The 15557-nt window shown below is 51.1% G+C and overlaps 1 protein-coding gene across 2 annotated transcripts in view; it reads right to left on the bottom strand.

Moving 5' to 3' along the window:
* ITGA11 (integrin subunit alpha 11) overlaps positions 1-15557 on the bottom strand; it is a 152524-nt gene that overhangs the window by 53012 nt on the left and 83955 nt on the right. For both annotated transcript variants that reach the window (XM_019533872.1, XM_019533871.1), the window contains exons 8-13: positions 14548-14692; positions 13387-13552; positions 11813-11883; positions 7299-7443; positions 3368-3516; positions 1123-1263 (exon numbers count right to left, since the gene is read on the bottom strand). In XM_019533872.1, the coding sequence (XP_019389417.1) occupies positions 1123-1263; positions 3368-3516; positions 7299-7443; positions 11813-11883; positions 13387-13552; positions 14548-14692 (817 nt within the window). The remainder of the gene's footprint in view (positions 1-1122; positions 1264-3367; positions 3517-7298; positions 7444-11812; positions 11884-13386; positions 13553-14547; positions 14693-15557) is intronic.

Raw genomic sequence — 15557 nt, forward strand, 5'->3', positions numbered from 1 at the left:
TGACCCCAGCTGACTTCCTGCCCTTTGGGCAGGGGGCTGGACTCGATGATCTCCCGAGGTCCCTTCCAGCCCTAATGTCTATGAAATCTATAAAAAAGTCAATTTAGCTCATAAGGTGCCTGCCACCATGTCAAGGAGCTGTATGTGTGTATGCTCCAATGTGGCTTAACTTAAGGCAACTTAGTTAAGTCACTTTATTTTAAGTTGACTTAGTACATGGGTATGCACCCAAGGAAGCAATAGGGAATCAGGCAATGCTGCCACAGAGGCCTGTGCTGAGGCGTATTTTGTTCCCATCCAACTACAGGCTTCAGCGATTGGATGAAAGTTTTGTCCGGTGCCCTCTGCCATGGGTGTAATTCTGCAAGACAGGCTCTGAGAGGCCTGAGAGACCCCAGCTAGCAGCATCAAGGGTGTTTGTACCCCTGTCTACACACCAGCTCCACTCAGTGACCTGAGGACCTCCAAAGCCAGAGGGGCCTGGTCCTAAAAAGTGCTTAGCACATTTTAATTGGGGCTGAGAAACCTCAGTTCCCTCCTCCTACCAAACTGAGGGCTGAAGGTGATGAGGGAAAGCTTTTAGGGAAAAAGTCTTGTGGAACTGAACAGAAACACCATGAGATTGCCTAGAGAGAAGTGTAGACATACAGAATTGAATACGGAGCTAGATGCTTTCTTGTGCTGCTTGGACCTGCGCTGCTGGCTGAGATTTCCTGGACGGATTTCGTCACCGGGCGAGAATTTTCTCTTTAACGTATAGGGTGATCCCACAACCCCCCCATGGGCAAGTTTCCATTGTGTGTGTAACTCTACGGGGTTTTTCCACAACACGAGTATAGCCTGAGTCGAGAGGCAACAGGCCGGAGGGAGAAGCTGCTGAGCCAGGCCAGCCCCCTCTATGCTGCATGGACCCAGCTCCAAAGCAGTGATGGGAAGAGCCAGGGCCAGAAGATCCCAATGTCGCACTGTCCGGTCCAAAACCTGCTGAGTGAGTGGGAGTCTTTCCACTGATTTCCAGTGCAGGGACAGGCTGTGGGCTCAGGACCACATCACAGAACAGCTAATGCAAGGAAACACCTCCTCCCCGACCCCCCAATAACAGGACAAAGCTTGGGGACTTACCTGTCTTAAAACATAGACATAAACCTTCCCCCTCTCCCAGTTTTCGCTGAAGTACATGGGAGCTCCCACCAGCAAGATGTCGGTGATGCCGTCACTGTCTACGTCAACAGAATTTATCTCACTTCCGTAGTAGGAGCCGATCTGCAAAAAAAGGGTAGGGAAAAAGCGATCGGAAAGTAAATAAGGGTATGGCCTGACTTCTCCACCTCCTTCTGCTTCTGAAGTGATTGAACACAGCAGGGTCAAACACACACAGGGCGAGCGGGATTTTCAGTCTGCTGGAAGCAGGCATTCGGACGCAGCATCTAGACAGATGTCCAGGAAAGAAACAGTAACGCTACAAGATTGACAATCAAACCCGGTCCTTTTCTCTGGTCTTGCTGCATCCGCTCGGTGTTATATTTTCTCGTGGAGCTGGGGTCCGAAGGACAGCTAGTCCAAGTGTGTTTGTGTGTGTACATATATATATTTATTTATACACACATACACACTGTATTTCATGGTGTATAGACTGACATGGTGCATAGGTCAACCCTCAGCTTTCTCATCTGAAAGGTAAGGATTTTCACAGGCTCGGTCGACAAGCTGTGCCCGTGCTGGTCGCAGGGGATGGGGCCAGACTCGCTGAGCACCAAGCCCGGCCCCATCCCTGTCCCCGACCCCTGCGAGCGGTGCTGGGCTTGGTGCCACTCACAGGGGATAGGGACAGGGCCGAGCCCGGCGCTCAGCTGGCATGGTCCCATCCCCTGCGAGCGGAGCTGGCATGGTGTGTAAGTCAAGTTTGATTTTTAAGACACAAAAATTGGGCTTCAAAACCCAATCTATACACTGTGAAATATGGTATCTATCTATCTATCTATCATATATGGACATTTAACCCAAAAGGCTCCGTGAGAGCCTGTGGATCTGTGATCCACCTGCTAGGCAGCACTCTCTCGCTGGGGCAACCTCACATGCAACTGAGTCCCACCGTCGTTGCTCAGACAGGTGTGAAAGGGTCAATCCGAAGGGATACCGTAGATCTCAGTCACGATTTTGGCGCCAGCCCTACCCACACACGGGGAAAGCTCAGATCTGGAGATGGACGCCACGGCTCCTTCACCGCCAGGGACCCCAGGAAACCCCCGGGCCTCCCTACAGGGGTGTTCATAACACTGCTGCTTTCTGCCCAGCTGCCAGCGACTGTCCTGTCTTCTCATATTCCTTGGGGACAGTTCTTATGTGTAATTATGTGTAATTAGCCAACCTGATCAGAAGGTGCCAGAGAATTTTTCTGCCTCGGGGCCAAATTTGCACAGGGTGAAATTCACCCTTTGTCAGTGAGCTGTTGCTTACGCAGGCTTATGCCTCCCCGATTTAGTTAGTCTGTCAGGTGCAACTCTGTCCTGCCTTCTGCCTGACTTCAGATTAACACAGGTAATTGCGCTGTGCTAGAAAGAGAAAGACGAGGGCACTGGGGAGAGAAAGCCCACACTTCTCCCTTCACAACTGCAGCAGGGGAAAGGGAGGTACTAAAAGTGCTCATTGAAATATCCCAGTCCTATGGGTCAAGTGTGGTGGGGTGAAATCCTGATCATAAACTTCAGAAACATAGGATCATTGGCAAGCCAGGCTGGAAGGGACCTCACAAGGTCATCTAGGCCAGCTGCTGCTCAACGCAGGATCATCCTGACCATCCCAGACAAGTGTCTACCCAACCGGCTCTTGCAAACGTCCAGGGATGGAGATTGCACAGCTTCTCTAGGTGCCTGTTCCCGTGCTTGACCACCCTCAGAGTCAGAAAGTTCCTCCTCTTCTCCAACCTGTTTCCCCTGAGGCAGCTTGAAGACTTTGCACCTAGTCCTGTCCCCTCTGATCACAGAGAAAACCCCATCTCCATCCTCTCTGTAATCACCCTTTGGGTCGCTGAAGACTGTTATCAAATCCCCTCTGTCTTGTCTTCTCCAGACTAAATAACCCTAGGTCTTTCAGCGTTCCCCTTAAGTCTTGTTTTACCCTTATGGAGTAAGAGGCCGCCCTAAACTCTTCGGAGCTGATCCACAGCTGATGTACATGGAAGTCATTGCAATGAAGCCAATGGATCTCTACTGATCTATGTCAGACAAAGGCACCGCCTTACGTCCTTCAGGTCCGATGGATGAGAAACCTGACAGGGCTCAATGTGACTAGTGACAACAGCCACATATTATAGTGCATTTTGTCTTGCAGAACTGAAGCTTTGGAGATCTTTCAATATAGGTTTTACCTGCTCTCCTTTCAGGGATTGGTGAATAGTTAGGTTTCTGTTGTTGTGCATGGTGAAAATAATGACTTTCCCAGTGTGGTTGAATCTGGGGGCTCCTGCTACGTAAATCCGATCATGCGTCGGTGAAAGCACAGAGGTGACGGTGTAACCTGGGACAGGGAAAGAAAGTCAACACAAACCTGGAATCAACCTACAAACAGCAGCAAAGCTGGAGCGTCAGGCACCAGCCAAGTACACATAACAAATGACACAGATTAATCTGGCTTCCAGAAAGCTGCTGAATCAATTGAACGTTGTGTTTTCTAGCTGGAAAAATAAGTGTCCTGATTAAGTTCTTTACTTGGCTCTGGCTAGACAGATGGAATCAATGCTTATCATTTCACTGCCCGCTCCTCTCTTTGAAACGTTTCTTTTATTGCAGCACTCTTGACCGGCAGTCTGCGTTTGATTAGCTGCAGGCTGCTAACATAGTCCAGGCTGCTAACATAGTCCTGGCTGCTTCCCAGATCAGCAAACTGGAAACCGCGATTTCTCAAAAGATAAAGTCATTCAAGCAAATTTGACTACTCTTAACACTGCGCTTTGAAGTGCCTCTGCATTTGCTGCTTGGGTTTTAATCCCAGCCCTTGACAAGTGAGATTAGTGCTAAAACTATGCAAGGCTTAGAAGCTGCCGGCAAACCCAAGGCAGAAGAACGTGGCAGTAGAAACAAGTCCATTTCAGCTCCTGATAATCATGGGTGCATACACATGTACTAACTTTCTGACAGTTAAGCTGACTTGACTTAACTTTTTAAAGTTGACCTAACTCTCACAGTGTGAATACATATGTGGAACAAAGTTGAATTAAGTGCAGTGCACGATAATACATCTCTGAGGTGTATTATCTTGTGTTGCATTAGTTAAGTCAACTTAACACACTAGATGTTAAGGAGCTGTATGCGTGTATGCTCCAATGTGACTTAAGTTAAGTCACTTTATTTTAAGCCAATTTAGTACATATGTACTCACCCAAAGTTACTTTATGCAAAATTATACAAACCATGACCCTGCCTTTGTACAGAGCACAACGCACTATTCCCCACAGCTGAGTAGCAAACACCAGCTCTGAAAAGGTTTCACAAGCCCAAAAACATCTATGGATATTTGATATCAAAATTAGGGGTAGTATAAAACTTGTGACTCTGTGGTGAACCTCAGTTCATGAACCCCATGGTAAATATGTGAGCTCACACTTTATATTCAGCCTACACAGAGTTTATAGATGATTAACAGGTGCTTTAATAAGTGGTTAATCAATTGCTACAGACCAACAGAATGGTAGAGTGTTTCTAACCATCTATAACCCCTTCTGCTGATGGCTGTATAATCATCCATAACACATGTGGATCATTGCATACTTCCAGCATGTACTGACCATTTATAGACCTGCTCCCGATAAATCATTTGTAAATGTAACTTTGATGTAGAGTGACACCAGAGCCTATGGTCTGGGATGGTTGGGTATCAAGACACCCATTCATTGTGCCGAAACCCTTCTCCCAGCCTTACCCTGCTCTGGAAGGGGGCAGGCATTTTCGACTTGGTCTAAAGGAGGGACCGTAACACGCTCATTATGCCAATTGAAAGGTGGAAAGTGTCAGTGACACAGGGAAGGAGGCTGAAGACAGCCGAGCTGCTCTCTGCCTTATTCATCACTGTGTGCGTGCAGTGAGATTGCAGAGCCCCTGAGAAGGACAGTCAGCCTTTATCACTGACAACCGGCTGGGAGGAATATTGACGAGATCGACTCTTCCTCATTATGGAGAAGGAGAAAACATCTGGGAGCACGTGGCAGAAAGGCTCTGCTGTGGGCATGGTGCATGGGGTGCAGAACAGGATAGGATAACTGGGTTGAGAAATATGAAACATGCTCATTATGGGATAGCCCTAGTCCCAAGGCTCACTGTGGCCAGTTTGGCCAGAGCCGACCAGGAGTAACCAGCAACCAGTGAGCCCAGCCATTTACTCCCATGCTGGGCTGGGGATCACTGGTACCTTGACATGCCGAAAGGCAAACTGCAGAGGTCCAGCAGGCATCCTAGACGGCATTCAAAGGGTTTGAGTCTGCTAAGCTTCGATATCCTGTCCCAGGCTGGAGCACCTGCAACAGGCTACTCCGAATCTGCCCCTGAGGGCCTCTGCTGTATAGAAAACATCCCTGAAGCACCTGCTTGGGGGCCAGGGTGACACTGGTCTCCCCCCTTAGCACGAAGTGTGGGAGGCTGCCTTTCCCGAAGAGCTCTGCTTTCCTCAGCTGTTTCAAATGGGGATATTGAAGAAGACAGCCATGTCACTGCACCCTGCAGTCTAGGTATGGCCACTGTGGGCTTCTGTGGGCCTCTTAGAAGGTGGCTCGGGGTCTACTCACCCGCTCCTGCTCCGCACACATCCAGCTGGGAATGAAGGCAACAGGGAAGAGGGGCCAGCTGCATGCTAAGGGCTTCATGCATTCAACAGCAGTGGCCCAGGAGTGACTTGGAGTGGCCCAGGAATGACTTATGCCAGGCACGTCTTATCCAGATCATTTTGGGATTGATGTGTGCACAGCATGAGAGCGTAGGCAGGGCTTATCCCCCTGTGCCATGAATGAGAGCTTTGCTGCTGTAGTGTAGGCAGACTCTTGCCACCTCTGCTCCAGGCATGGCAGATACAACCACAGACAGATGAGTGTGATCTTTGCTTGGTGCCTATTAGCCTTTGGCTGTGCTTGGCTAATTGGCATATCCAGGGGCTGTAATTCTGAGAAATGCCTGGGGGTAGCAGAATTCAGGAACCAGGTAGGTTATAAGGTGCCTTTGACACTGATACTGGTTTTATGACACATTGGGTACATCTACATGAGATGCTTTAAGGCACATTAGCCTAAATTTAAGGTGCATTAGGGGGCACGTCTACATGTGCATGCCCTTAATGTGCTTTAAAAACGGTGATTTGGGGCTAATCATGCCTAAAGTTGATACCTTAAAATGCAGGTATCAAATTGAGGCGAGAATAGTTAAAGCGGATTAACACATGTGTAGACACATTAAAGCGCATCCATGCGTGTATGCGGACTGACTTGGGATTAACTTTAGTTCCATGTCAGTCCACACACAGCATTAATACACTTTAACACCTGTATGCGCAGATGCCTGCGTAAACCTGTTTAATGCGCATTAAGCTAACGTGCATTAAAATTTAGGTGTGCTTAAATGCATGTGTAGACACATACGGTCATTATAACCTGCCTGATGCTGAATTCTCTGCACACGTGAAAGGTGAGAATGACCCTCCTCCATTTTGATAGGCCTTGTTCTCCCAGTAATCAGCTTCTTGTTGTTTGTCTGCTACCCCTGGGAATTTCTCTCCCCGGTCTTAAGCTGCGTTGGCTTTTGCTGCTTAGGCCTGCCGAAGAATGCCTTGCATTCGAAAGCTTGTCTAACTGTATCCCAGCTATGCAGCTGCTCCAGTAAAAGAGATCACCCTAAGAACTGCTTGCCGTTTGCATAATTTCTGCACCATCACAGCTACAACACCACTCTTTAGTCATGCCGTTTCACCAGGATTTTTTAAATCCCCCTAGGATGGATTAGAGATGACCTGAACCACATTTGAATAGCTCTCACATTTGGATGGTGTGCGCACTCCTGCAGACATTGGCTTTCCTCTGGATCCTTCCTAAGGCCAGGCTTCAGTGGTGCTGAGTACACATGTGATGGGTGGCATATATCCCACACAGCCCTGCCTTACCCCATGTAGCTGAGTACCTGGCATTGCATTTTACTTAAACTGATATTTCCATGAGCATTAACATCTGCCAGCAGCAAGCACAGGGCCACGCTTGCCAAAAAACCCCGGCCAAGTCATGAATGTAGCTGTGGATATAGAAGCCCTCCGTGCTATTTCCTTACCAAGGTAGGCGCCGTGATTCTTCAGCTCTTCGGGGAACTCTTGGAGATACGATTCCCGATGGGGAATGATTCTCCCGCTGCTGGTTTCCTTTAGCACTGCGCCGTTCCAGTCGTAGGCTCCCACGGCCCCCAGCAAAATCCCGTCCTGTGGGGAAAACAAAGCTCTCAGAGCACCTTGCAATGTAACCGTGGGGACCCAACACTTTGCAATCCCAGCAAGCCTCGTGGGCGGATGGAAAGCCAATAGCACAGAAAGGGGCAATGCCACAAAGCAGGACATCCTGGGCTGGCTGCTGTAGCCCCCCAGTGCAGATACATGTGCATCACTGCACACACAAGTGCAAGGTGAGCATCCTTGCTGAATTCACAAGAGCCCTTGCTAGCTGGCCAAGTGATTCCTTTCCAGGAGAAGAAAACACCCTATTTGCAGCTCTCTGGGCCAGGTCTCCCTAGGCGCACCCATTCTCTGCTAAGAGCCACCTCTGCTATATCCTGCGCTCCTGACAAGCAGGTATCAGGTCCCAGGACTTCTGGACACATCCTCGGCACTCAGGTGGTACCGCTACTCACGCACAGCAGTCCGACGCATCACGCATGCCACGAGGACCTGCTGCAGCCATGCTTTTGGTACATGCATCCTCGTGGGGTGCTCTGCTCCCACAGTTAGCTGCTCCAGACAGCAAGAAAAGGCAATGGCCAGCCTGATGGGTGACCTTGCCCTGGGGGCTGCTCTAAGTTTTGCCTGAGGCCAAGCTGGCCCAGGCAGCCTAGGACTGGGAAAGCACAAAAGCGTCTGACAGGACCTTTCTCCAGCACAGTTTAGCTGGACCCTGGGACTGGGTCCAGTATTAACTAGGCTGGAAACCAGGGGCCCAGGCTGGCCTGTCCCATCATCCTGTGCGGCAGCAGCCAGCTCATCCTCGCCTGTGGAGGAGCTTAATTACAAGGGCATCTAAAACCCAAGTCTGACTCAAAGGAGCCTAAGCCAATCCTGTGCTAAAAATAACATGAGATAATGGGGCTCAGTGCAATGCTAGTCGCTTTTCCTGTCCCCGGGGATTGCCAACGGGGACTCCCAGAGCTCGCCCACACCGCCAAGGGGGAGCTGCTCGAGGGTGCGCAGGGGATGGAGGTGCTCCCAGAGCTCCCTTAAATTGCATTGCCGTGCACACAAAGAGCCTGTGCACATCCGCGTGTGTGCAGCTCAGCTGGGACTAGCAGTAAAAAGCCATTCCTTTGAGTGGCAATGAGCGTTACCCGCCGTGACACGTGTTGCTCCATCTCCACTGAAAACCACCTCCTGGGGTTGCGAACGGGGCTCTGATTTAGGAGCCCGGCTCATCTGCTCCCAAGGGCTGAGCTGCTGAAAGCTGAGCCGCCCCACCTCGGACCCATGTAACCTTCCTGCCGAAACCCAGGCCTGCATCAAGTCAGCGTTGGCCCGAGCGGGTGTTTAGATGTGAACCACGCTCAGGCCAAGGTCAGGGCAGGGGGATGGGTCCAGTGTGAAGGCTGGTCCCTTAAGATGCTGGCACTGAGAAACCCCCCAGCCTTTCCAGAGCTGGAGGATACGGCCCAGATGGAAATCGTGCTTGGATCCAACAGCGAGGGGTCAATCAGCCCAAATCTGCCTCCCCCCGTCTCCTCCGCACGCAGATGGAAGTGGCGGGCCGGATTCCGGGGTGATTTCTGGGCTTATCTCTGTTTAAAATATCCCTCGCCATATAGAGACAATGACTCCTCTCCTTGGGCATGTGGAAATGGCTTGATTGAAGCCAGATGTCTGAGAGAAATGAGAAGAACAAGGAGGATCCAGTAAGTCTTTTTTTTTTTTTTTTTTTGCCTATAGGAAATTTATCAGCATTTTTGGGAGCTTCTCTGCAATTTTAATTCCAAGGCAACATATGTATTTGGCTTGATGACTCTATAGGTTATAGGAAAAACACAAAGGAGCCATTCCCACAAATCACACAGGCTGTCTACAGACAGCAAAGGGAATTTTGCAAGGGAAGCAGCAAGCAAGCAAAATCTCCAAAGCGTTCCTCGAAAGATGTGTGCATTCAAAGCACCAGAATGATACGTTCAACCAGGTCTTTTCTTTCCAACAGTCCCCTTGTCTTTGCAACAGTCGGCATGATCTTAGTGTGATCTTCCTTTGCGTTGGGTCACGTTGCATTTCATCAGTTTGCGCGATGTCTTGTGAAGAGCACCTGGCATTCGACAGCAGCTCGGTTTCTGCGCGCCACGTCCCGATGCCAAGCCAGCTGACTCTGAAGCATCCTCCGACGCGCCAGCTTTTCCAGACTTCCCAGCTTTGGCAAGACGACGGACGAACAGAAATCTATCCTCGAGAAACAGAAATGCAAGGCTGGAGATGGGTGAAACGCTCCAGGTTCTCCACGCCAAGAAGTAGCGCTGACTGCTCCACTACCCTCCTGGATGCTGGACAGCAGATGTGAACAGGTGCGGAGAAAGGCAGGATGAAAAGTAACGTGGAGGAAGTGGAGCTTTTTAGGCAGCCGCTCCGTGAGTCACGCTGGAGACTTTCAGCCCCGGGGTGTCCAGCGCCAAGTCTGCAGAGAGCTAACGGTCCACATCACACCCGGGTCTGATTTAAGAGCTCAGCCTGCTCTCAGCTCCAGACAGCTGCAAGCATTTCAAGCTGTGTTGACTTTTTAATGCCAGAATCACCTTCCTTCCTTGGCCTGGTCCAAAGCCCAGCCAAGCTGAAGGATTGATGCCAGCCGACTGTGTGCACGTGGAGTCTGCCTGCAGCCTCAGCACAACGCACGGGCCCCGGGGTACGGACAGGCCACCGAATGAAGGAGATACAAGGAACTGACTGTGGCAGCTGCTTGTGGTGACCGTCCACATGTGCACAGGGCTGCCCTAAAGTAAGGGGAAGCAAAAGCAGGGCAGCTTAGCCCCCCGTGAGTGTTTGTCTGTGCGTGCCCTCACCTCACTTCTGCACCTGGGTGCAGAATCACGTCCCTCCCCTCTGCGTCCTGGCACGGCATTTCCAAGGCCAGAGAAGCAAGAGCGCTGAGCGCTCAGACCATGTCCTGCAGGGACCTTCCTGCCCCGCAGGCCCCCAAGGGGGTGTGGGAATAGCTGGGTGAAGCCCCTCTCACTAGCTGCCCAGCCTGGCAGGGCATGTGGGTCTCAGCTGGGGGGCAATGGGGGTGCTAGAGACTTTAGTGATGCTATAGTAATATAATAATACTGCAGAGGCCTGTGTCCAATACAAGGCAGACATTAGTGGTGCACACCCATCCCCTCTCAGCATCCTCTAACCCCATTTCTCCCATCCCACTTCTCCTGTCCTGGGACCACAGGAGCCAAGCACTGCCCAGCTGCTCCAAGGAGCCTGGCAAGTCCTCTCAATGCATGCACCTAGGAGCAAGAGACCTCCTGGTCCAGCTCTCAGGTACCCCCATGCTGGGATGTGTCCAAGCTGCAGCCTGAAGGATCAGGCGGGCTGAGACCTGCCTCACTGGTTCTCCATGGGAGCCTCTAGCACGCCTCTGTGGTTTCGACGCCACACGGGACAGTGGTGAGCATACCACCACCCGTGCTTGGGGAGATGGCAACAGGCCTCTCGGCCAAGCAGGACGGACTTCCCACTAATGACCTGGGTCCACGGTGCAGCTCCTGGCTCTGCCACAGGCTCCTGCTGCGAGCTGAGTCCTGTCCCTTGATGTCTCGACACTTCGTCAGGCTGGAAGGGACCTCGAGAGATATCTAGTCTGACCGGGCATTGAACCTGTGACGTTGGCTCCCCGCTTCTTCTTTCTGGTCTATTTGGACGGTGAACGCTAGCATTGCCCTTCCCTTCTCCGCCCAGAGCCAATTGCTTGAGAAAGAGAAGCCCGCTGCTGAGGCTACATAATCATCTGCTCCTTTCATTTGGGGTTTGTTGGATAACGAGTTTGTAAATACGACAAGACGTCAGAGAAACATCCCCGCCAAGCTCTGGGCTGACGGCCTCCCTGGCCCGATCCCTGCTAGTGCAAACCCCTGTGCAAACTGCTTCCTCCAGCTTATCCGGACTCCCTCCGGGGAGGTTCAGGTGCGGTCTCTGGGATGCCATGTACCGATTAGGTAACGGGTGAAGGCTAAACTCGGCTCTGGGGAAAACTGATGCGGCTGCCCTGACTTTGCTGCGGCTGTGGCAGGGCTGGGTTGGGCCGCTAGATGCCCGGTGAGGATGGCTTTCATTTTGAAGTGTATTTGTTGCATTCTTCACAGAATAGCGAGAGCTATTGAATGCTATAAAGAACGAAATGGAAACACAGGACTGTTTCTGGATACTTGCTCCAGGCCTCGGAAGAATAGAGAGACCCGCGAGAACGTGAGCTCTCTTTTGATCCCAGTGCTACAGATCAGAAACAACTGGATACAGTACTACAAGAGCATGAATTCACGGACCAGGAAACAACCCACCACGCCTGCTTTCCATAGGACGGCTACCCCAAAAATATGCCAACAGGAGACGCACAAAGCTGCTCGCTTACTTCTACAATGTGTGATGAAAACCCAGTCTGGGACATCTCCAGTCCAAAGGAGATTTCATTCTTGTTGGTGCCTAAAATAAAAAAAAAAAGAGGAGTTGAATGTAAAGATGCTCTCTGGGTGAGATGGCCGGTTATCCGTGGGGACAAGATAAAACGACTCCTGCCTTATGCGGGCCGTTTGCAAGGAATGGTTATCTCCTCAGCCGCCATCTCCGGACTTAATTCCACTCAAGGCAATTTATACGAGCCACGGATCAGACAAGTACACAGTGCAAATCCTGCCGCTGTAGAAATGGCTCATTTTCTCACAGTCGTAAAAAACTATAGCTTAGGATAATCCCACCATATATGGTAGAGTAGAGCAAAATATTCTGGGAAAAACCTTTTCCATTAAAAAAAAAATTTTAAAAAAATCATCAAAAATCGTGGCTTGCTAATCTGCGGTGAGGTGATCAAATTCTTTTGACCGGGAGACAAAAATTTAAAGAGTCAAAATGTTCCTTCCCTTCTGCCGGATTTGAATGAAATATTTCGCCATTTTCTTTCCACCCAGCAATATTTTGTTTTGAAATTAGCTTCGTCCCATTCAAATAAAAGGTAAAAAAATATGGCGGAAAAGGAACTATTTGGCTTGACCTGAAATGAAATTATTTTTGGCTTTTCCCTCAGGTGGGAAAACAGAAATGGTTTAATTTCGGGTTGACCTGAAAAAACAAAATGCTCGGGTTGACAAAGAAATCAAGAGAGCAAGGAGCCCAACCTTTCTGTAACGTCTGGCATTCGAGTGTCTCCTTTATGCAGGCAGGATTATGGTGATTTTGGGCTGCTTAGATCGTGCCACATGAGAATGGATTTCCATGGGGTTAATAAAAAAAAGGAAGCACTAAACTGACTCGAAGGCTACGCCTAGATCAAATTTCAAAGGCCTTCGACACACCAGGGAAGCATTAGCGTTCCTCAGTTCAAGGACTTTTCTCATGGGAAATGTTAGGTGACCCTCACGTGGGGGTTGTTGCTGGTCCCTCCGCGTTGGACACGTGCAAAGTGTTCAGCAGCAGGGGTCTCCTATCCCATGTAATTAAAAAAAATGTAGCTCATTAAGTTATGATTTAAAGGATTCCAGAACAAAGGATGTTTTTCATGTTGGGAAAATGCCCAGCAGACTCCAGTCATGTTGGAAAATTGGATTAAATGGAGGGCTGTAATGGCCCGCTCCAAATAAAGGGCAGTTCTGTCTGGAAGCTTAAGCTGATTTTTATGCCCCTTCTGGCAGCGGGTCGTAGCCTTTGTAGACTCAAGCCCCCCCCTCGCTAGACTTAAGACACCCCTCGGAAAATGCCGACTTTTAGCTTTTGCTCGTTTTTTGACTGTGGAGGGAACTCAGAAAGCCCACGACCAGTCAGAGCGGTTTGGGCACTGGATTCCCGTCCGAAACCTCTGGATTTCTCTTGCAGGTGTTTGCACACCTACCCGTGCTAACACTGAGCGGGTGCGAATCACTACCCTGCCGTCTGACCTGTAAGGCGAGCTGAAGGAAGAAGTGCCGATTTGAGCAGGTAACGCAGATCACTCACCTTCCAAACTAAATATCCTTTCCCCCAGGGCGTCCACGATATCCTTGAGCGCGGCTTCATCGGTGACGTTAAAGAAATGCTTGTCATCCGGGTCACTTGCTATAAATTTTATTTCATTCAAAAACGTTTCCGGATTGATTCCTCTTCTGTTGTAGTAGCCCAGCACCTGCGTTGCAAACACAAGTCTCCGAGTCCTCCCGCGCATGTTTTACAAAACGCTGCAAGCCAAACCGTCCCTGCCCGCCTTTCCCCGCCCTGTTGCAGGCTGGGTCCAGGACCTGAGCACCGCAATCATCCACATCCATGCCAGAGGTTTTCTTTACACCACCTGATGGCACCTTAGCTTCGGTGAGCTCTTTGATGACCCTGTATTATAACCCGTTTGCCCCCGGGGAAGCAGAGGCAGAGAGAGGGCAAGACAGCAAAGGTGTCTTGACTCCTACCTACCCTTAACCGAGAGAGGTCTTGTGTGAATCTAGTGGGAGTCAAAGGGCCTCAGTTGTCTTCTTGCATCTGCCATTGACTTGCTGCCAGGCTTTGGGCATCCTAATTCCCTCTCTGAGCTCAGGTTTTCTGTCGGTAAAGCAAGGGTGAGGATGCACCCCAGCTTTGGGAAGCACTCGACAAAAACCCCTCCGTAATAGTTCAGGATCCAGTGCAAAGGTGTCCCAGAAACCTCCAGACCTTACAAATTACAATATCAGCTTTGTTACTGCTGATAAGAAACTAAAAGACCTGGCAGCTCTTTTGCAGGTGACTTTTGCTCTGAGTTAGGACAATGTTGGGCTGTGCCAATGCTCCTTCTGGGGCTTAAAGCTGGTGGTTTCTAGCTGGAGGGCCTTGTCCCTCTGCTCAGGATCAGTCCGGTGCCGTATTCAGGGACCCCCGGTCACACTGGTATGGGCTGGGGTGGGGGGTTGCTTTCCTCTGTAGCAGCGGCCCGCTCCCTGGGATCTCTTGAGTGCATATTAAGAGCCTTTTAGAGCAGCGGGACGTTGGCTGCCGCGGTCCCCCTCCTTTACCGGTGACAGGTTTGGGTGCGATGACTTGTGTTGCGTCAGGGTTGACAGTAGTTTCACTAAGGTGATGGACTTGTCTGGGAGGGTTTGCACAGGCCTGATCCAGGGGCTGGACTAGATGGGAGACGGGGCAGGGACTTACAGCCACAGCGTATCTGGTGACGTTGTCCCTCTCGCTGTCCTCGATCACCTTCTCCAGGTCCGGGCTGTCGTGGGACTCGCCGTCGGTTATCACGATCATCACTTTCTTGGCTCCTTTCCGCCCGCCTTTCTGAAAGGCTTCCGAGCTGAAACGGCAGAAACGCGGGGACGTTCAAAACATGCCTAGCTTGCCCGAAGGGGAGCGCCGTGCTGAGACCCCCTCTGATCAGGGCCCCCTGTATACGGACCCCCATCGGGGCACGTGTCACATGCAGTCCTGAGCTCAGACCCCTCCGTGAAACGCTCCCCGTCGTGTCTGAGCTCCTCTTGTCTGAGTCAGGCCACAGCGCTCATCCCACCCGGACGGACCTGGATCCAAGTGCCTGAGTCACCGACCACAGACGGCTGTTTTAATGGGCTGCTGCTTCCTGTGTTACAAGGGCAACGTGCTGGGATGCAGGCTCCTGGGAGAGCTTTCCGCCCCGAACCAGGGCTCTTCTCCCCAAGCAGACCCGGTGGCCGTCCCGGCCTGGAGGACTGGCAATTGCTGCACCGGCGCAGCAAGCACGGACCCAGCCCTTCGTTAAAATGGGCCTGCCAATTAGGTCGTGCATAACCAGTGCATGAAGGCTGATGAGGCTGAAGTTGTCTTAATTGCACGTGGCTAATTAGGCCACGAAGCAAGATGAACCGTGATCTGCAGGTTGGTCTGGAGGCCGGTCTGCAGCAGAGTGGACGGGGCTGGGCTGGGCGAGCCGTGTCCCCTGCTTGGCCCATATTGCAAAGGGGAAGATGTGGGGGACAAACCGGCCTGATCCTGGCTCCCCCCCACCCACAGCAGGGGTGTGGAAAGCATTTCCCTGCTCGGTGCCTCCTGACCACAGGCCCAGCATGGAGGTATGATAGAGATGGCCTGGGGGCAGGAAACCTGGACAGTGCACAGCTGGAAACCCCTGGCTAGAGGGAAAGCCCCCGGGGACCACCCGCAGCAGCCTCAGGCAGCTGCAGGAT

The sequence above is a fragment of the Crocodylus porosus genome, unplaced genomic scaffold, assembly GCF_001723895.1.
Source record: "Crocodylus porosus isolate Cpor-Errol unplaced genomic scaffold, CroPor_comp1, whole genome shotgun sequence".
Taxonomy (NCBI): Eukaryota; Metazoa; Chordata; order Crocodylia; family Crocodylidae; genus Crocodylus; species Crocodylus porosus.